At 42.2% G+C, this 19535-nt stretch overlaps 1 protein-coding gene across 2 annotated transcripts in view; it reads right to left on the bottom strand.

Annotated features, from left to right (window-relative positions):
* Positions 1–8492: 8492 nt before the first annotated feature.
* MAP3K9 (mitogen-activated protein kinase kinase kinase 9) overlaps positions 8493–19535 on the bottom strand; it is a 63746-nt gene continuing 52703 nt past the window's right edge. For both annotated transcript variants that reach the window (XM_072865442.1, XM_072865443.1), the window contains one exon: positions 8493–19281. In XM_072865442.1, coding sequence (XP_072721543.1) covers positions 18800–19281 — 482 coding nt within the window. In that variant the 3' untranslated portion in view covers positions 8493–18799. The remainder of the gene's footprint in view (positions 19282–19535) is intronic.

Genomic DNA, 19535 nt, shown 5'->3' with positions numbered 1-19535 from the left:
TCCAGAGGAGGGCCACGAAAATGATCAGAGGGATGGAACACCTCTCCTGTGAGGAAAGGCTGAGAGAGTTGGGGTTGTTCAGCCTGGAGAAGAGAAGGCTCCAGGGAGACCTTATTGCGGCCTTCCTGTACTTAAAGGGGGCTTATAAGAAAGATGGGGACAAACTTTTTAGCAGGGCCTGTTGCAATAGGACAAGGAGTAATGGTTTTAAACTAAAAGAGGGCAGATTTAGACTAGATATAAGGAAGAAATTTTTTACAATGAAGGTGGTGAAACACTGGCACAGGTTGCCCAGAGAGGTGGTAGATGCCCCATCCCTGGAACCATTCAAGGTCAGGCTGGATGGGGCTCTGAGCAACCTGATCTAGTTGAAGATGTCCCTGCTCATTGCAGGGGGGTTTGACTAGATGACCTTTAAAGGTCCCTTCCAACCCAAACTATTCTATGATTCTATGATTCGATAGATGCCTTCAGCCTGTCTGGGCAGTGTCCTTCAGTTCTGCCCAGGAGCAAGGCAACTAGCAGTAAAAAGAGCATGTAATCACCTGTGATTAAAACCCACCACCACCATCACACCTACCAGCAAAGGGAAAGGCTTCAGAGACATGATGTCCCCTGCTCCCACAGAGAAGTGTCTATCCTCATAAGCCTCCTGAGAGGGGGCAGGAGCCCTTTGCTTGCAGGGAGGAAAACTGAGGGTCATGCACATTAACAAAGGGTTACCAAGCAATTGCATGGCTGGGCTAGGAGCAGGTCTGTGCAATGCCCCGTTTGTAATGCCCGGATAAAACATCCTCCAGGGGTACAACAGGTCTTGAATGGGGTGGTGGCTTCTGCCTTGTGACTGACTAGGGGAACCAAAATCTGTATAGCACAGGGCCACCCAGTGCTCGGTGCCCAAGAGTGGCTGCTGGTTACCTCATGACCCAAAGCAAAATAAACCCAATGGCGTGTCTGTGCAAGGCTTCTTTTCCATGTTGTCTAATGCCTGTGCAGTAAAGGAAGAGTTTTATTTTTGGTCTATCACTGACACAGCATAGCACTGAGATGTAGATGTGGTAAATTTTCTTGGGCATTAAAGTGATGAAATGAAACAGTCATTGCAGCAAATTTTGTCCTTCAAGTTCTTAAGCAGGACACAGACCATCACAGCCTGAGTCATCCAGCCTCACAGCAGCACAAACTTGCTGTCTATACCCAGGGTTGCCTTTTTACAGAAAATGCACCTCCTTACCAGCCTGCCGTGGCACAAAGCGTTTAGCAATTAATAATATTTCTGCACCGGTAGGAACATCCCCTACAGTTTGAGGATGCAAACAGTTTCTTCCTGGCAATCCACAGTGCCGCTGCCAGAGGCTACGAGTCTGAGCCGGAGCCTCGGTGTTATTTTAAGCCCTGTTCGCAGCTGCAGCAGCACTGTGTTTGCCAAAACCCATCCTTCTAGAAAGGAAGAAAACTATCCTAGCAGTATGGTGACTTTCAGGGAGATCAAGTGTTGACGCTTTCCCAGTGTGTTGTGAGGACAAAATTAATCCATGCTTTAGCACAGCTGGTGAAGAATCCTGCACACCTTGAATGTTCAAATCCAGGTATTTTGCCTAAATTTAATACACATCCCCCAAACTCCAGCCTGATGCTAGGACCTTGTTCATTCCTATCACAGAAGAAATAACGTGGCACAGTCACTGAGCTGTGTTAAAAGCCAAAGGTAGGGACACACCTGTAAGCGAGGATGACTGAGGTCTTCGAGGGATAGGAGGTTGGTATGAGACTGACACAGAGCAGAATGCCAAGAAGAATTTGTGCATTTCTGATGCACCTGTGGCAAAGTAGCCAGCCCCCCTGCACACCTGCACGGACCCAGGTGTGGGCCTCAGAGTGATTTCCCAGTTTATTGTTTTCCTGATTAGAACTGAGGTCGGGGTGGAGAACTCCAGACACACGAAGGGAGCATTGATGCTATGGGGTCAAACTGTGGCTAACAGTGACACCCCGGGAGTACAACCCACGCAGTAAGAGCGCTACAGGCACATGCGTGCTATCCCACACATGGGCATGAGCGAGCAAAGGAAACACACTGGTGTGCTGCACTTACTGAGGGCTCTGTACTGCTCGCAAGCTTGGTGATGTGCACGCATACCTGAGAAAAGCGATTAAGACAAGGGGTCTGCTGCAGGGTCACCAAGCGCCTCTGGCCAAGTCCTGCTGCTTCTCTGCTTCCCTGCCTGCCTTGAAAAGCTTAGACATGTCCGCCAGGTACCTCGGTATAATGGTAGCGGGTGCCAGGCAAACACCCTTGAACAACAAGAAAAGCAATGCACTTCCTAAGGGATGGGGGGCAGAGGCTCAAGCGCAGCCCCTACCGCCTGCGCCCCCTCCTGTGGCTCCTCCTGGGGACACGGGCCGCCCCAGGGACACCCCACCTGGGGTGGGAGCCCGATCTGCACCCCCACGGCTCCTGGGGGAGCTGCAGGGCCCGAGCAGCTTAACCCGCTGTCCCCGTCAAAGCCTCGGGCGGGATGTGAATGGACCTGATGGCAGGTCGCAGGCAGAACCTGCAAAAGCTTTCAGGATGCTAGCAGAGAGGTTTACCTCCCCATGTGCCCAGTCACCACAGGACACGAACCCAAACACCTTCTGTTTTAACTACCCATCAAGAGAAACACTCAACTATCATCTCAGCCAATTTAGCAAACGGTCACTTTAGATAAGTCTGAATAAAGGTGAGAGCCTTGTATAATCTAAATCACGTTTACTCCCACAGGCAGAGTAAATAAAAAATATCTGGTAGATCGTGCACTGCGGTCTACTGAGAAGTATGTGTATAATAAACATCCCCATTCTAAAAGTGGTTAAAGGAGGGGTGTCATGAGCCATCTGGGAACCACATCGGGAAGATGAATCCAAGCTCTCAGCCTCAGTCTGCTTTCCTATGGTGGATCTCGGCAGTCAATACTAGCAACCTGAAGCAGAGCTGCTGGCAAAGAAAATGGCTGTATGAGTTATAGGACTAGGTGATGGCACTTAAAGTGATGGTTTGCATAGTGCTTCCCAAAAGAGAGGCTGATGGGGATGCTGCTGACCAGCATGCCTTGCTCTCAGCTGGTTTTGTTTAGAATATATACAGGCAACATCGCGATGCACACCAAAACCTTGGGAGAAGAATAAGTTTACAAAGGGTCTGCCACAAGGTTAAGACTGCCGGTCTGAGGTGGAGCCCAAAGTGGTAAGAACTGCATCCAAATGAGGCAGTTCGGACGTGCCATACAGCCCCGAGGGGAATTTTCTACTGGATGAGAAAAAACAGGAGTTGCACAGAGCTGGTCAGGTCCTCGGATTTCCTTAGCCATGTAGTCCCAAAGATCTGCTCTTATTCTAGAAAGCTTGTGTGCAAGCTTGCCAACTGTTACCCAACCACCGCTCGGTTTAGATGAGGAAAGTAAAACCTTTTCCAACACCCTTACTGGTGGCTTATGCAATGCTTAACATTATTGATGCTCAAAGGCTCTCACGGCAGCTTCTGCCTTGGCCCTCCTTAGTCCCAAGAGCCCTGTTGTTCTGGAGAGATACCAGATAGCTCTTACGTCCTGAAGACTGTGTAGATACAAGCCCAGAAAGGACTTGCATAAGTAGCAGGTTATTATAGCAAATCCCTAGGCTCTCCAGACACTGTCAGTTTTGCACTGTCCAACAACATTTTTTTAAAAATCCATTCCGTGTTTAGTTGGATAGGAAAGAATTTGTGATTAAGGGGTAGGCAACAGTTTTTGTGGTGGCTGTTTAAGTTGAGGAACCCTGAAGACTAAGTTGCTGTGATGCCATTTCAGTATTAAGAACAGATAATGTTGATTCCTCATCCATGTCTCTAGGCCGGAGGAGAATGACGGACATTACTTGAAATAGCACTGCTCAAAGGTATGTGTATAATCTGGGAGAAAAAAAGTAGCTTGCATGCCCTACCTTGCATGTAATTTGTGAAGGGAAAAATACTTCAGGCTAACACAGAAGAGCTGACATGTGGCTGCAAGAACAGCATGGTCCTAATGTCAGAATTGCATGCAGGTGAGAAATCAGTTGGCACAAAAAATCAGTTGGCACAAAGCTTTCTGATTGCAGAAAAGGAGCTTGGATTATAAAGATGGAAAATTGCATGGAGGAGGAGAAAACCAGCAAAGAATGGTTTTTGATCCCAGCTGTTTGTACTGGAGACATTAAGCACTGAGGCTGCAGGAGCTGCTTCTTCTACAAGACTTGGCAAAAGCTGAGGTTCTGAAACCCGCAGTGGTAGTGAAAGCTCCTGGGTCCTGGCCCTCCTCTCTTCCTCTAACTGCACTTGGTTACTATCAATGGTGAACTACAGAACTAGACAAACACAAACCAAGATAATTATGATCTATAATGGATTTGTCATTGGCTATGGGTACTCAGGGGGGCAGACACAACAGCCTCTGTAACTTCTTTTCCCCCTTCTACGGGTTTGGCTGCTTGGGCTCAAGGACAGCTCAGAGAGATGCAACTTAATTAAGGAAACCAACATGTTACAGATATAACCTTGATACCACTGAAGAGAACTGCCACCAGCAGCAATGGCATAGACAGGCTCTTCAGAAAACCTTCACTTGCTGTGTGACTATACAGATGGTTTTACTAGATGAGTAGAATAAAGTTTTTAAATTAATAAAGCTATGTATGTATACCTGGAAGTTTTGCTCATGAGTTAGCAACATTACTGGTGCAATACCTCCTAAGGAGGGAATTTGGTTTTGCCTTAGGCAGGTCTGAATTTAAAATCCTTTCAGTGCTGACTTGAGATAGTCCTGAAACTGCCCCAGAAATAGCAAATGCAAAAGTAGCAGAAATTACAGCTGTGCTACAGAGCCTGCCTGAAAGGCTCTTCCTGCCCAGAGACACCACTGACATTTGCTTGTTTGGAAGAAGATGCAGTGAAATAATTGGGTCTAGAGAGACAAGGTTCTCACTCAGTTTGACAGGGGGCTAAGACCTGAAGCTGATGATGGGACATCTCTCTCTGCTGCCATACCTGCTTCCTGTCACTCTAGTCTTACCCTGCTCTTTCTACCCTCAGAGATACAAATTCTTTCTACCCTCAGAGATACAAATTCTACCTCTCTTTCACACCAGATAGGGCATGAAAACCCTAGGTTTGGTCTTTCTTGGAAACCTCCTTTCTCTGGCTTCAAAATCACCCTGAGCAGATCAGTATTTCAGGGTTGGCTTGCTTTTCTACTCCAGCAGAGCAGGAACTGGACTCTCCTCCATGGATGCTGCAACATGTTACCATGGGAGTGGTTACCAGTCACCCATGGAGAGAGGATGGCACAGCAGCAGAGGCAAGTATAGAGACGTTAAGGCAATGAACCTAGAGGGCTCATTTAGGAAGGCTCTGGGAGCAGAAGCTTTGGACAGGGTGGAAGATAGGAAATTGGAATTGAGTGAGCAAAGGTAGTCCTGGAAAAGAGCAGAGAAGCAGGCTCTGTGAAGAGTAAGGGCTCTGTCTTAGGATAAGGAGGAAACTGAGACTGTGCTGAACATGGAGGTCTTTAGGACAAGAGCGATTGGAAGTTAGGACCCCAAGTTCTGTTTTGCTGATGGAAACCAGCTGCATGATCAGCTATCAGTCAGGGTATTTCCTCTTCTGTAGCAACTCTACCGATTTCTCCTTATTTCCTGTAGCATCCCAGGAAAGCTCTGAGTCACATTCTTGGTGCTGGTTCCTGTTCCTCCCATCCCTTCTCTTCTGTGGGTAGACAAACATAAAGAAACCATCTCCCGCCTCCCCCCTCCCCCCCCAAGTTCAGAACTCTTCCTTTGCCCCAGTTTCTCCAGTCACAAGTCATCATCACAAGCCATATCAAGAACAATTCTCCTTTAGAATGCCCACCAGCTTAGAAGATACTCTTACCTCTAACCAGATCCTGCAAGATCTGGTCATAGAGATGGGGGTATCTGTAGAAATAACTAGAGCGCCAGATACAACTGCAGGAAGATCACCAAAACCACCAGACTGCTGCAAAAATAGTAAGCTCTTTGTACAATGATCTGTTCTCCAACTACCGACTCAGGGTCCTGTTGGAGAACACGATGGCATAAGACATTCACATCCATCAGAGCTGGTTCTTTTAATATTGTTTGCAATCTGTGACAGGTAACCCATTCATGCTTTTTTGAATATCAAACCCATGTTTTATTATTAAAGTTAAGGTGCTAGAGCATGATTTTTGTAGAAAGGAATAAACTTCAGAGCAAATTTTGCAGGCATGAAGCGTACAGGCTTTGGTTATATTTCGTAACATGATTACGGTTTTGTTCTGCTTTGTGTTGGAGTGCTATCAGTGGATCCTGCCTCTTTTCATTGCACTTGGATTTGTTCTTTGTAAATTAATGAGGACTTAACAGAAAGTAAATCACATGCTATTTAATAAGGTTTCAGATTAAGTAGTAAAGAGCCACAAAGCATGTTGAAGTCTACTTGAAAGACCCACAGCTTTGCTCATCCTTAGTCACAATTGTTTCCCTGAGCAAACTGTAGTGGCAATTGTGTCCAAGCATGAAGATAAAGCTTGTTAACCCTTGTTAAGATACTCCAATGTTTGTTGTTGCCATGTTCACTCCAGCATTTTTCCTAAAGCCTAGTCTCCTTGAGCCTGATACCAATTTGCCTGCAAACCTCTCATGTTACAATTAATTAGGTTCTTGCAAAGCCTTTTCTTCCATGTAAGGGCCAAGCATGTCAAAATTTCACTAGTAAAAACCAATTATTTTATCATATGAGCTGCAAGTGCATCATATAGGAAAGCCTGGGCTCTTTCCCCTTAATCTGCTTAGCCTTGGAAGGCTATCAGAAGTTTTATCAAGGTATGCGGTGGGCTTTCAGAGCACCACTTGCATGTACTATTCCAGCACGTGCCATCTGAAGAACACAATAATGTAACACATGACATCTTTCTCACTTGAGTGTATTTACAGCTGAAGGCCCATGTAAGATCTGTGCTGTAGAATTTGTATACCCAACCCTTGCCTACACATCAACAACTGAAAAACTACTCAGCCTAAAACTACTGGTGTGTTTATCCTGTACCCATGCTGACCCTGGCAGCTTTCCTTTAGGATCCTCCCTCTCTGGTAGAAGTGGTTAGATTCCCCTGCTTAGAAAACTTCTAGCTTTATTTTTGTATTCAGCCCCAGTGCCTTGTGTTCCTGCCATTTTCTACACAGGCTGCATTCACTGGCAGAAGTTTATCTGCCATGATGCATCTAGATTTTTGCTCCTGATGAGGCCAGCTTGCACATTATGGTAACCTCATGATTGTGACAGGTAAATTGACCTAGAAAATCTTATTCTTTTAGAACAGAATCCTACTCTGCAAAACATTACAGAAGGTAGAAATAAAATATTTGTTTTAGTTCGAGGCATTCAGGGTTTGGGGGGAGGGAGGGGAAAGAGTTTGAAAGATAATCCATTGCAAGACACTTTTCGTTAAAACAAGTGAAAAAGCAATTAATTTTGTATGCCATTATTTCTAACTAAACTTAATTGACTGCCTGTCCACTCTCCTCCCAACCTATCACAAAACAAACATCACTACAGAAGTTTGAATGGAACATATGACTAATGATTACCTATGCGTCGTTCAGTCTCTATATCTGCAGGAAGGGTGTAGGATTTCTTGCACGTAACCACATTAGAGAAATTTATTTGCAAAGGAAATTATGAAACTTAAATTCTTGTAGTGCATAGTCCTTCATCAGTGCAGCTGCATTTCTTAAAGCAGAGAAATGTGAAATGGTGGCTTGGTGGCAGAGAAGAGTAAAGGCAAAACCTAGGAATCAAACACACAACCTAGGAATCAAAACCATGTTGTTGTGGCTTTCACACCAACAGTAGATGAAAGACAGCTTGGAAATATCCTTCTTCAAGCAACTGTGTTTCACTGAATGATGTGTCAGGGACAAAGGCACAGCATCAGAAGTGAATCCAAACCATCTGTTAAATGTCATCAGGCACAAAACGTGTTACTGCATTAGCTCCAGATCCAGGCATTCAGATTCACATTCTGGCTGGGACACTAAATAGAGTAGAAAAATCTTAAGCTAACAGAACAGAAATATTAACCTTAATAAAAATGGTATGCAATTAATTACCCTGTTGAGAGAAAAGCCAGAAGGAGGTTAGCAGACAGGTACTGTGTGCCAAGACTGATATTAAGCTGTCTGAGGTTTTGCAAAAACAGACTTCAAAAACCGTATGGAGGACCCAGAGCTGAAATAGCTGATCAGGACTGAGATGCCTAGCAATGAAAAATAAACTTCTTGTGGCACTGGAAAAAATTCTGAATTCCTCAGAGCAAGGTAATGCCACTGCTATTCTAAATACCTGCTCAACATTATTTGAAGCACAAAACCAAGAACTCAAGGCCTAAAGACAATCACTTTTATAACAGTTTTATTCAAGTCTGTGTGCTCTAGTGTTGAGACAAGGCCTAGATCAGCATTACACTGTAATACAATAATTTTAGCCATTGAACCAAGCCTGCTTGGCATCCTTGGTTTACAATTTACAGTACATCCAAAAAAAGAGCAAAGAGAAAAGAAATCCCAAAACGCCAACAACTTTCATTAGCTCTTTGCTTTGCTTAAATATTGTTCTATAACATAAAATAATTTAATACAAAAAAGAACTGTAATCCAAATACACATAATACATTGACACAGAACAGAGGAAAGATACAGTAGATTATGCACAAGAGTATTCAGCTGATGTGTTACCTACAGTGAAACAAACTGGACATTAATATAATTTAGCTATTTAAGCCCAAGAGGGTCAGAGGCAACAAGTCTGGGTCACAAATAAAGCTTTTTAAAAAATAATGCAATCTTCTTTTCCTCTAAACTTACTGCTGTACAGAAGTTAAAGGAAGGCTCCAACAAATCACTTAATTTGACAACATTTCATCACACAAACAAGAAAAACTTGGTGGCCTCCGTTATTTTACTCAACTCTGGGGTACATTACCATTTGCTAATGTAACTGCTTCATTGCAGGTTCTTCGGGCAAAACATACCTTCAGGTGCTAATTCCATAGCAACAGACTTTTGAACACCATGAACAGAAGAGAAGACACAGAGAGGTCTCCAAAAACAGACTGAAATACTTAAGTTGTAAGATGAATCCCAGTCCTGCAGAGTTTGGAGTTCCTTATGAAGTACCCAACACCCTCCACACAGTGATTTCAACACAAGCAGGAACTATCCCATATCTCAAAAGAACAGACATAGGGGAATGACCTTACACTACAGTAATCTACTCACCTGGTTCTTCAGATTTACAACATTGTACCTAGGAAAGTCAGGTCACTGATTTTTGCATCTGGCTTTAAATAGAAGCAGGAGCAGATCCACAATTAATAAGGCAAAAGAAAGAAGGAGCTTATAAAAAGAGGGAGGAAACACATTCTCTGGCTGAGAAATTCTTGGACTTTCAAAGTCACAGAAGAGATATTGTTAAAAGCACAGGTATTTTCCCTGATTTCTCCACCACTGTTGCCCTGCCCACTCCATAAGCCTTTCAACTTAAGTCAGACAAAATACCTGACGTATTTCCAGCTTGTCCTGAATTTATGACAAAGAAATCATATATACCAGCACAAAGTGTTGCGCCAACAGCTGACAAACAACCCAAGAACTCTAGTACAGTGGTGGATGCTGATCACTGCTGAACTTGTCAGGTCTGTCCACCAGCCTGGAGGGATGCATTTTTGAAATGAGAAAAAACACCTGAGAAGAGGCCTCAGGTTAAACTGACATTTGCACATACAACCTCCATGCACCACTTACTGCCCCTTTACAGCTAGTAATCCGCTAATGCAGAAGTTGTTGCTCTTTCTTCCTGTGCCAGAAAATATTCTCAAAGCTTACCCTGTTTATGGTAAGAATTAGCAGTCAAATAGGCATGGCATGTGCAGTCATGGAAAGGCCACAAGAGTCAGCAATCAAACCAGCATTTACCCAGAGGCTTGTGAAGGAACGCTTTCCTCAGGTAAACTGACTCTTTCCTCTGACAATCAAAGTATGGAGCCTCGTCCTTCACCATTAATCTCTACACGACAATCCCCCAATTTAGATTAAAAGAGCTTTGCTGAATTGGGGTCTCATGCATTTTGACCCACAGATACATTCCATTGACTTCAGTGATGTTTAATTATGTGATGAAGAGCCTTCTTGAATTGAGGCCTCTTCCCTTTCAAGTTAAAAGTTAATTATCCTAAATATGAACTTTTACTACTATATGTGCTTGGCTTTACGTGGTTTCTTATAATAACTGCCAAATACGAGGGGCACTGGTGCCTACTGACTTTAAGTGGATCTAGGTATATTCTCCACTTCGAATTTAGCCATCCCCCAGAGACCTATGTTGCACAAGAATGGATTTTACTCTCTGCAAAGAGCACTGACCAAACTCAACCTTTCAACTGGCAAACACTCATATGCTTTCTTTTCTTCCTTTTTTTTTTTGCTGCGGCTTTATTCTTTACAGTCTAGGATTTCTGGATGTTACCGTTGTCAAGATAACCTTGAAAACAGAGCAATGGCAGAACTGATGCAGTAACATCTGCTTGAGATGCAGTGTGAAAAGTCCACTCAGAGGTATGAGCTGCCCTATTCAGATACAAATGTTAACCCTGTTGACATTGTAAGAGCTGCTTACTAAAGCATGCAAGACACAAGAACAAGCCTACTATGAATATCTGGGCAATCAGTCGAGGGTGACAACTCATTTTGTGACACAGACTGGGCCTGGGAGAAAACACATTACTGAAGTTGAGAAGCGGCCACATCCAAGTAACCCAAGTTGAGAATTGGCCACATCCACAAATTCCAGAACCCAAGGAAGAAGCTCAGTTCTCCTCCAGCTGTAGTTAAACTCAAGCAGCTCAGTGTGCAACTGAGCTATGCCAAAGAGTAATGAGAGGCCAGGTTTGTTCTGAAACTCAATGAGGAGAAACCAAGTACAAGGGTTCCCAAATAACTTGTTCATTTATATACTGAAATCTGCTGTTAGCAGCATTCTTATCAATGAAGCTTGGAAAAACACCAGCATGTCTTCCTGCTCCATTATAACCTCTACTGCTAAGACAGTGAGAGACAAAAGCATCAGGACATGGCTAGAACAATGTTTCTTCTTTCTCAGACCCATATGTTGCTCTTCAAGAGAAGGAGGTTAGCTTTATCCAACCTCAACATCTGTTCTTGAGAAAATGCTAAATTGGAACAATCAAGGCAAAACAGGGAGACAGTGTCAATCACTCTGAAATAGCATATATAAAATGCATTATTCTGGTCTTATGTTGGGGTTTCAGCTAACAACTTTTGAACACAGTGTAGGTTCTCACTAGCTATCCTGGAAGCTAAAATTTGAGCATGGACAAGATCCTAGAAAAGTATTTCTGAATAATGAAAGGCCCACCACATTATTTTTCAAATAGTTTATTTTAAGCAAATAAAACTTTGGCATTCCTCCTGCAGATTTGTTCTAAGCCCCCTTTTGCTAGCTGTGCATCCATCTGACCCATCAACTACAGGCCTAACAGTAGCCCACTTCAAGCTGAGTTTATAAATCCACTATACTACACACTGAAGTTGTCATGATTTCTTAACATTAGCTATATTGGGCTGTCTGCAAACTATTAGCATTCAGATACAATAACGACTGTATTAGGATCTGATACGTTAGAAAAACAATACTGCAAATACAGGGAAACAATCAGGATTGTGTGTAGGTCCATTTTAACAGCACACGAGATTATTTAAAAAAAAAAAATCTGTTTTCAAAAAACAGACCTTCACTTTTAAAAGCAGTAGTGACCAATATGAGATCACCACGTTTTGGTCTGTGGACAATCAGCTCTTCCACAGGTCAGAAACCATCAAGAAAAATGCCCTGCCTTGTCATTTATTGTTTATTCTGGAGATATACGTAGTAAAAGCAAGTATAATCTTAATTTACAAAACTGAATTGCTGGTTTTATTTTTCTGTCAGGAATTTGCATGTCAAGGAGCCAAATACAAGTGTTTGCTTCTGTCCTCCCATCATTCCAGCCTCAACTGCCTACCTAGAGCAATTCTTACCAAAACTTATGCCTTCTTCCTGCTCCATCTCTAGAAATGAGGTAGCTCAGGGTAAAATAAAACAAACCGACCAGAAATTAAGTAACTACACATTCCTCAAATTCTTCTTTATGACCCAATTTACCTATGATGCCAAAAGATTACCAAGCAGCTAGTATCCCTCTGTCCTCTGACTGCTTATTACATTAAGGATAATTTCACTCTTTTATTCGCTATTTCCTGCCAACCTCTGCTTTCACTTCTCCCAGTTGTGTCTTACACTTCTGGCTTGGAAACATTTTAGGTCAAAGCATATCTAAAACATGTATTGGTTTCTGTCTTAGGCCCCCAAGTACTATGGTAACAAGAATTAATAACCGGTAAAGATGGGATAGGGGCAGAATTCTGATCAAGACATAAGGAGAGCCAGTGATAGCACACTGCCTTCCACAAGGGTGTACACACATCAGTAAATGGGAGGACATGAAATGTTTACTGTGCTGGTATTTGGCTTGATGTGTGTTGAAGAACACTACAGTACTGAAAGCTACAACTAGGAGTTCCCTCCAAAAAACAACCTCAGGCCCTAGCAAGGAGGCATGTGAGATAGAAGGCACCTAGGAATACAGGATGCACCTAACATACATAGGTATTTCACAGGCTTAAAAAAAAAACCAAAACCAACACAAAACCAAACAACAAAAAAACCACCCTACCAAACAGTCCAAGAAGCCATTCTCAGTAGGAAAATTATGTTCCTGGTCATTTAAAACCAAAGAAAAAAAGATTTGTCACTCATGTACAGAAGGAGATGAAATGTGTTTCTTGTATACAAACATTGATGAAATGCTGAAGACTTTCCAGTTACAAAAAAAGGGAGATCCTTTTTAGAGAGGAACAATAATAATTCTGGTAGCTACATCAGACCCACCACGCAGTCACCAATGGGAAATTACCTTCTACTCAAGCACATGCACCTCTTCGCCTGGGAATGACTATTTTTAACATACAAAAATAAAGCTGATGTAGGTCATTTCAGAAGCTGTACACATCTCTGACCAATGGCAAAGCTGCTTAGAAAAGCTGAGCATGAGAAAAAAACAAAAGCAAACACACATTTTAACTGCAGCAGGTGACTTTCTACTAGTGTGTTCGATAGAGGGAACAGCAGAATAAGCCATAAATGCATTTCTATACTGCCTTGTGAAACTGTAAAAGTAGGGCTGAGGAAGCAATAAGCATAGCCGTTCTTCTTAAGACTCTCTTGTTTGTTAACCACAAAAAAAGGGAAAATCTAAACCACAAACTGGATTGGAAATAGAAAAAAGAAAGATAAAAATTTGGTTAAAGATCCTCTCTGTCCAGCTAGATATAATACCACTGGCTGTGCAAACCACCATATTCTTATCTAACAATAGGAAACTTAACAGAAAAACATAGGAAGGCATTCTTTCCTAATGGTATCTTAAATATATGATCAACCAAAGGTTTATGAAGTCTGAATGTGATCCTCTGTGACAGCATGAGTATGTTTTGGTTCTCTTCGCTCATACATGCTGTATTTATTGGTTGGTTGCAAATATGGTTTACCACATGCCTATCCCCCCACTCTTAATGTCCAGTTTTACCCAAATTATAGACTTAAGTGAGTTATAAATATGGAAGCTAAGAAACTGTTCTGCAGCAACAGGATAAGGACTGGAAATCTTAATTTCCAAATATAGGTGTCCTTGTTTCATGCTGAAAAAAAGAGAAGCCAAACGGAGGACCTGTATCACCGTGCAAGATATAAGCCTCCTTATTTGCCAAAGAGTTGGTAAGAGCTCTTGAGAATATTTCCAAAACACATGGAAAAGGTTAGAAAGCAATAAGCACTTTTTCCAAGAAGAAAGGTTTCAAAAAACCCAAATGAAACAAAACCATTAATATTAGCTTAAAATTACTTATGAAAGTAACAGGCTATCATTGAATTTTGGGATACAGTATTAGGTTTGGTTCCATACATCTAATGGGACTCCAGCTCCCATATTCATCCCACAGAGATGAATTAAGTTTCAAATAAAAGTTAAGCTCAAGATAGAAAGGTGACTCAAGATGGGAGGTTTCCTGTCATTTTCTATTTAACAGAACACTTCAGATGGCAAAGACCTTTCTTTACTTGACCACTACTGCCTCACCTTCAACAGAAGTAGAGGTATCCAGTTTCATGACAAATCGAAGTAACATCTCTATGCAGTATTGTCCATAAAGTCTTAAGATAACAGCATGCTATGAAGAGGAAGGCAACTACTCCCATTCCTAGAGGTACAGAAAAATACTTCATCATAAAAGCATGCCAAACCAGAACAGGTCTTTCCACATCAATAATGAAAAATTCACTTTGCAAATATTCAATTTGTTAGAAAACCATTACGAAAAGAGTATTTTCACTGAGGTTCCCTGCCCCATACTGAATATCAGCCCATTGCAATAATAATCTGAAGAAAAAAACCCAAAAACCACAAACTATAAAAAGTTACATTTGCACCTCTGAAAAGGATTGAAAGGAGATAAAACCTATTTGCTGGCAAAACAGAGCATTGTGCAGTCCATAGGAAGCAACAATATTAGAAAAAAATCCGTAACTATTGTCACCTTAGCTTTGACACAAAAGCTTTCTTCTCTCTACCTGTCCCACACTCAGTTTTTGTGAAACCGGTAGAAATTTATCAAAAACTTTGTCATTTTTTGCACTGGTTGCTATGTCTGTGCCTTCCTCCCAATTTTACAGGAAAAACAAAGAGGCTACAAGGATAGCATATTTTGAAGGGCTGGCAAACTTTTTTCTATTTCCTAAATCAGCACATCAGTTACATAAATTAGCGATACATACTGTCAGCTGACTATTTAAAAGAAAATACATATACATTTCCAGACCAGAAAAATTTATCTCAGGAACAATCTTACTACTATGACTATCAGTTAAAAAATTTGTCACTTCCTCTTTGTGAGCCCTGTAATTACTTTAACACATTTTACCCGATTCTTTTGTCATTATGTTTTAGACTGCTCAGTGATTTTGTGCTCTCATGTTATGTTCCTCATTTTCTCAGGAAAAAAAAAAAGTGCAACTTAGGTATTTAGAACACAATAAATTTATTAGAATTTTTTTATAGAAAGATTTTGCCATCTTCCTCAAGAACACTGCTAGAAAGGTATGTCAATCAACAATATTCTGAAACTTTTGTCCCCCTGACAAATGGGAATACTAGTAACCAGTAGAAAAAAGATTTGTGAGCTGACGGGCTCATATCTTCTCAGTATCTAGTGGACTACAGTGAAGCACTCCTTTGGAGATTTGGAGCACCTCAGCTCCCACAGCTGAGAAGGAAAAAACCCAACAGATTAAGAAAAGAGAGAAGTCAAGCCAGGATGGGATAGATGGATATAGGAAGAGGTTATAAGCTAGCTTAAACATGCACATAGCCTCTGGGCCTCAGGACACCAGTTGCAACAGCTTTTGGGATGCATAAGGTAAAACACCTGACAACTCTTTGCCTTGAAAGCCCCCTCTGCCTGTCAGAGAACACCCCCCCACCTGCTAAAGCCAATAGCTTTGTTTCTACAACAGGCAACTCTTGCTTGATACCTCAGATTAGCCTCACAGCTCTCAAATGGAAGACAGTTATGGGTTGATGCTCAGACTACCTCATTTTGTTTCACATGCTAGATTCAATGAAGATAATTGCATCCAAGGCATGTTTAAAAAAAAAAAACGAACACCAAACATTATGCTTCTACCTAGTCTTTCTGGCAGCTTTGTAATAGAGAATATCTAGGTTGGAAATCCTGATCTGGATCCTTGACTCCTTGTCATCTGTCCTACCCAGTTCCTTCGATGTAGCAATGTCCATTTGGTGTTAGGGAAGATGCACTTTGGAGCAAAATACTTCTAATAGGTCAGCTACACACCACTTTCACCAAGTGATTATCTAAAAGGGAGAAAGGGGGAAGGGGTTTGATACTTCATCCTCAACTTTTCTAAGCAAGAGGTGACAGAACAACTTGGCTTTACAGCTATCTTGCCTGCTGGGAACTTGACAGAAACCTTACAGTTCACTTGGTGAAAGCAACTGGACAACTATCAGGAAGTTTAATGGGCTGAGTTAAAACAATGTGACCTAGAAAGGTAACCTCCCACTCCATGCAAGTAAATGGATTTTAAAGATTTCTGTTCGAATGGAGCTATTCCAGGTGATATCTTTGCAGAGCAGATGATGCTTCCTATGACATTTGTAATTATACTTTTTGGATAGAAAACATTACATTTCAGAACAGCTGATCCAGTTTTGTTTCAGCCTGTTTAAAATTGAAAGGGAGACCATGAAAAAGAGTTTTCATCTCCTGCTTTTAAGTCCCTCAACACAGGCTCTGACTGGGCTTTCCTTGAGTTTGTTTCTATAGCACAATCGAAATTAACCATCTGTTTGGGTGGGTTTTGCCTCTTTTTTAGTCTCTGGATCACAAACTGAGTTTTCAGAAATGGAAAACAAAAGGATGAATGCTTAAGAAATCAATAATGCTAAAGGTCTACATTTAACAAAAGTGTCAGAAATGTAAGTTTTCTTTTTAAAGTATCTTAGCCCCACATCAGAATACCTTGCCTACACAGCTTCAGCAGCTAGTGTAGCATCATTAAGGCTAGCTCTGGAGCATTCAATGGGGAAGGCAGCAAAAAGTAATTCCGCCATTAAACACGTTTCATGGAATGTGATAAACAAGCAATGTGTGACCTTTCTACCTGAAAACATACTGTAATTGCTTGAAAAAAAGGGTGCACTTGACTAATGGCAACATGCTGGTTTTAGCCCTCCAACAGAATTAAAAAACCTTAAGTACAGTACTTCCCCACACATGCTGGTTTTTAACATCAGGTTACAAACATCTCAACACACAGGTTCTCTGTGCTGACAGCTGCGAGAAAGTATTTGGCTACACTGCCTTCACAACAGGACTGGACTGCCCTAACAGGTCGAGCGCTGCATTGGCAGCACTGTCAAATCAGTTATTTGCACCCAAATGGTCAGTAGATTACCAAAATAAGCACAGATCTGTACAAAAAGAGTGAACAGATATGCTGTACCCTGCAATAAAGCAGACTACCCTATTACACTCATATAAAGGCCACATCCCTTATTTATAATGCCGAAACTGGGGAAGAGTGAAGCTCTCATTAAAGCCAGTAAGATATACCTGCAGAGGCACAGACACACTTGCAGTCTCTGTACAGAAAACTGTGAGCATAGGCACACCCTATTTGTGTGACCTCCTCCTTCAAGACAGGGGTCTGTTCTTGCTCCAGAGTTAGGAGTTTTTACATATTTGAACAAGAATAAAGTTTTACACGTCTATAGTGCCTTTCACTCAAAGATCTCAAAGGACTTCATACCTACTACATATGTCCCAACCCCTCCCCCTGTGAGGTAGGTATTATTCCTATTATTTACAGATGGGGAAATTCAGGCACAGAGGTTACATTATTTGCCCAAGGTCACACAGTGAGTCAGTGACAAAATAAAACAGAATCCAGATGTTCTGATTCCTGTTTGCACAATCCAACTACTAACAAGCCTCAATTTCAAAGGAGCCTTAAACAAGTATCAGCGTGCATAGGAACAGTCCTGGGTTTCAAGGGCCACTCCTAAAAAGTGTAAGAAAGGAGGAAAAACAGGAAGGGGAAAAAAAAAAAAAAAAGAGTGAGGGGACACGTAACTTACTTCTGCAAGCCAACACAGCTTTAAAGAAAGAGTTCCTGCTAATTCCCTTCCCAAAACTGAGGCAGCTTGACTATGAGCCTGGGATACAGGAGGTGGGAAAAGGAGGCTGATGAAACCAAAGTTTGAGATAAAAAAGCAAGCTAGAGTAAACAGCCATACCATAAGCCTTCACCTTTTTGAAAGCACAGGGTCATAGAAAAATAGGGCTGAGAGGGACCTCGAGAGATCACTGAAGTCCATCCAACCTGTCTTGAAGCCAGGATCAACTACACCTACTCATTCCCAGTCTAGTTAGTCTGTTCTCAAAGACCTCCATCAGTGGAGATGCCATGCCCTTCCTCTGCAATCTGTTCCACCTTGCACTATCACATGAGCAAAAGAGGACAAGTGAGTTTAAGATAGCTACTTCTGCTCCTTCAGCGGGGGTACCATGATTCCCAGGCCTATTTAATGTTCTGAATACGTTTCAGAGAAGGTAGTCTCCAGATATTTGTTTCTGTCCTGGATTCCTTGGGAAAACATCAAACAATGGTGTCTGCTGTAGTATAATATTTGAGTTCTGAAAATACTGATTAATACCAGGATAGATACCAATATACTTACTGCAAGTGCCAAATCCTACAAGGTCAGTAACAAAGACTTTGATATGGTAATTTTAGCTCATTGCAGATTCAAATTGCAATAAGAGGGCAGGGAAGACTACAGAAAAACCCCACAACAGAAGTCAGCAGCTCAGAGTTGCCAAGTTTCATCCAACTGCAGACAAAAATCAGGCAGTTGAACAACACATCTTCAGCAGAGGCAGCACCATGTGATCTCTGTAGCATCCCTCCATCTCATCTGTCTTCAAAGTGCATTCTCAGTGCAAAAAGTAGGATTGAATTTAGAGGGGCTCACTGTCCCCAGTGGATTTCATACTAAGACCAGAATTCTTGCTTGAGTTCATATGCTGCAGCTTTGTGTGTGTTAAGTTCACTTCTGCATAGCGGAATGGTGCTGTCCTGGCTCTGCCCCTCAGCATCTATGTCCAACAGTGTCCGCTCCTCTACAGGAAGACCCACCTGGAAAGGAAGCAGTGCAGGCAGTCCAGGTCTCTCTTCTACAGTGCTGCTGCTACTAGCAAAACAAGAGTCCAGATTGCTTGGAGTATCAGTACTTGAACTGTTGGCAGAAGATTCACCCTTGGCATTGCTGGGTGACACAAACCACCAGGGATCAAGCCGCTGCCGACTAGCTGCAGGACGTGGCCGGGGCAGGAACTCCAATGTCTTGGGTCTTTCCAGTGTGGGGTCCTGCTGTGCATTCCATCGTCTTGGGGTTGGAGGAAAAACAAGGTTGGGGTCTGGCAGGCGAGGGACCTCATTGGGATCTCTACTTGGACTAGGTGTTTTTAATACACCTATCCAAAACAGAGAATGTAAGAAAAGAGGGAAACACGTTAGATGTCACTGCTAAATGGTTCCAACAGATCTTAGTTTATTGTACGTACACTGAAAACATTTTCAAAGCAGAAAGCCTCCATTCAGAATCTACAAACTCCGCATCTTCAAGATTACACCAATCTGAAGTGAATAACTGCCTTCTTTATCCCTATACTGTTCTCAACACATTGCAAGACACCTGTTCCACTGACCTAGCACAAGCAGCAAGTTT

The sequence above is a fragment of the Ciconia boyciana genome, chromosome 6, assembly GCF_034638445.1.
Source record: "Ciconia boyciana chromosome 6, ASM3463844v1, whole genome shotgun sequence".
NCBI classification, from domain to species: Eukaryota; Metazoa; Chordata; class Aves; order Ciconiiformes; family Ciconiidae; genus Ciconia; species Ciconia boyciana.
Note: the sequence above shows the minus strand (reverse complement) of the source record. Positions and strands in the feature narration are given on the sequence as shown.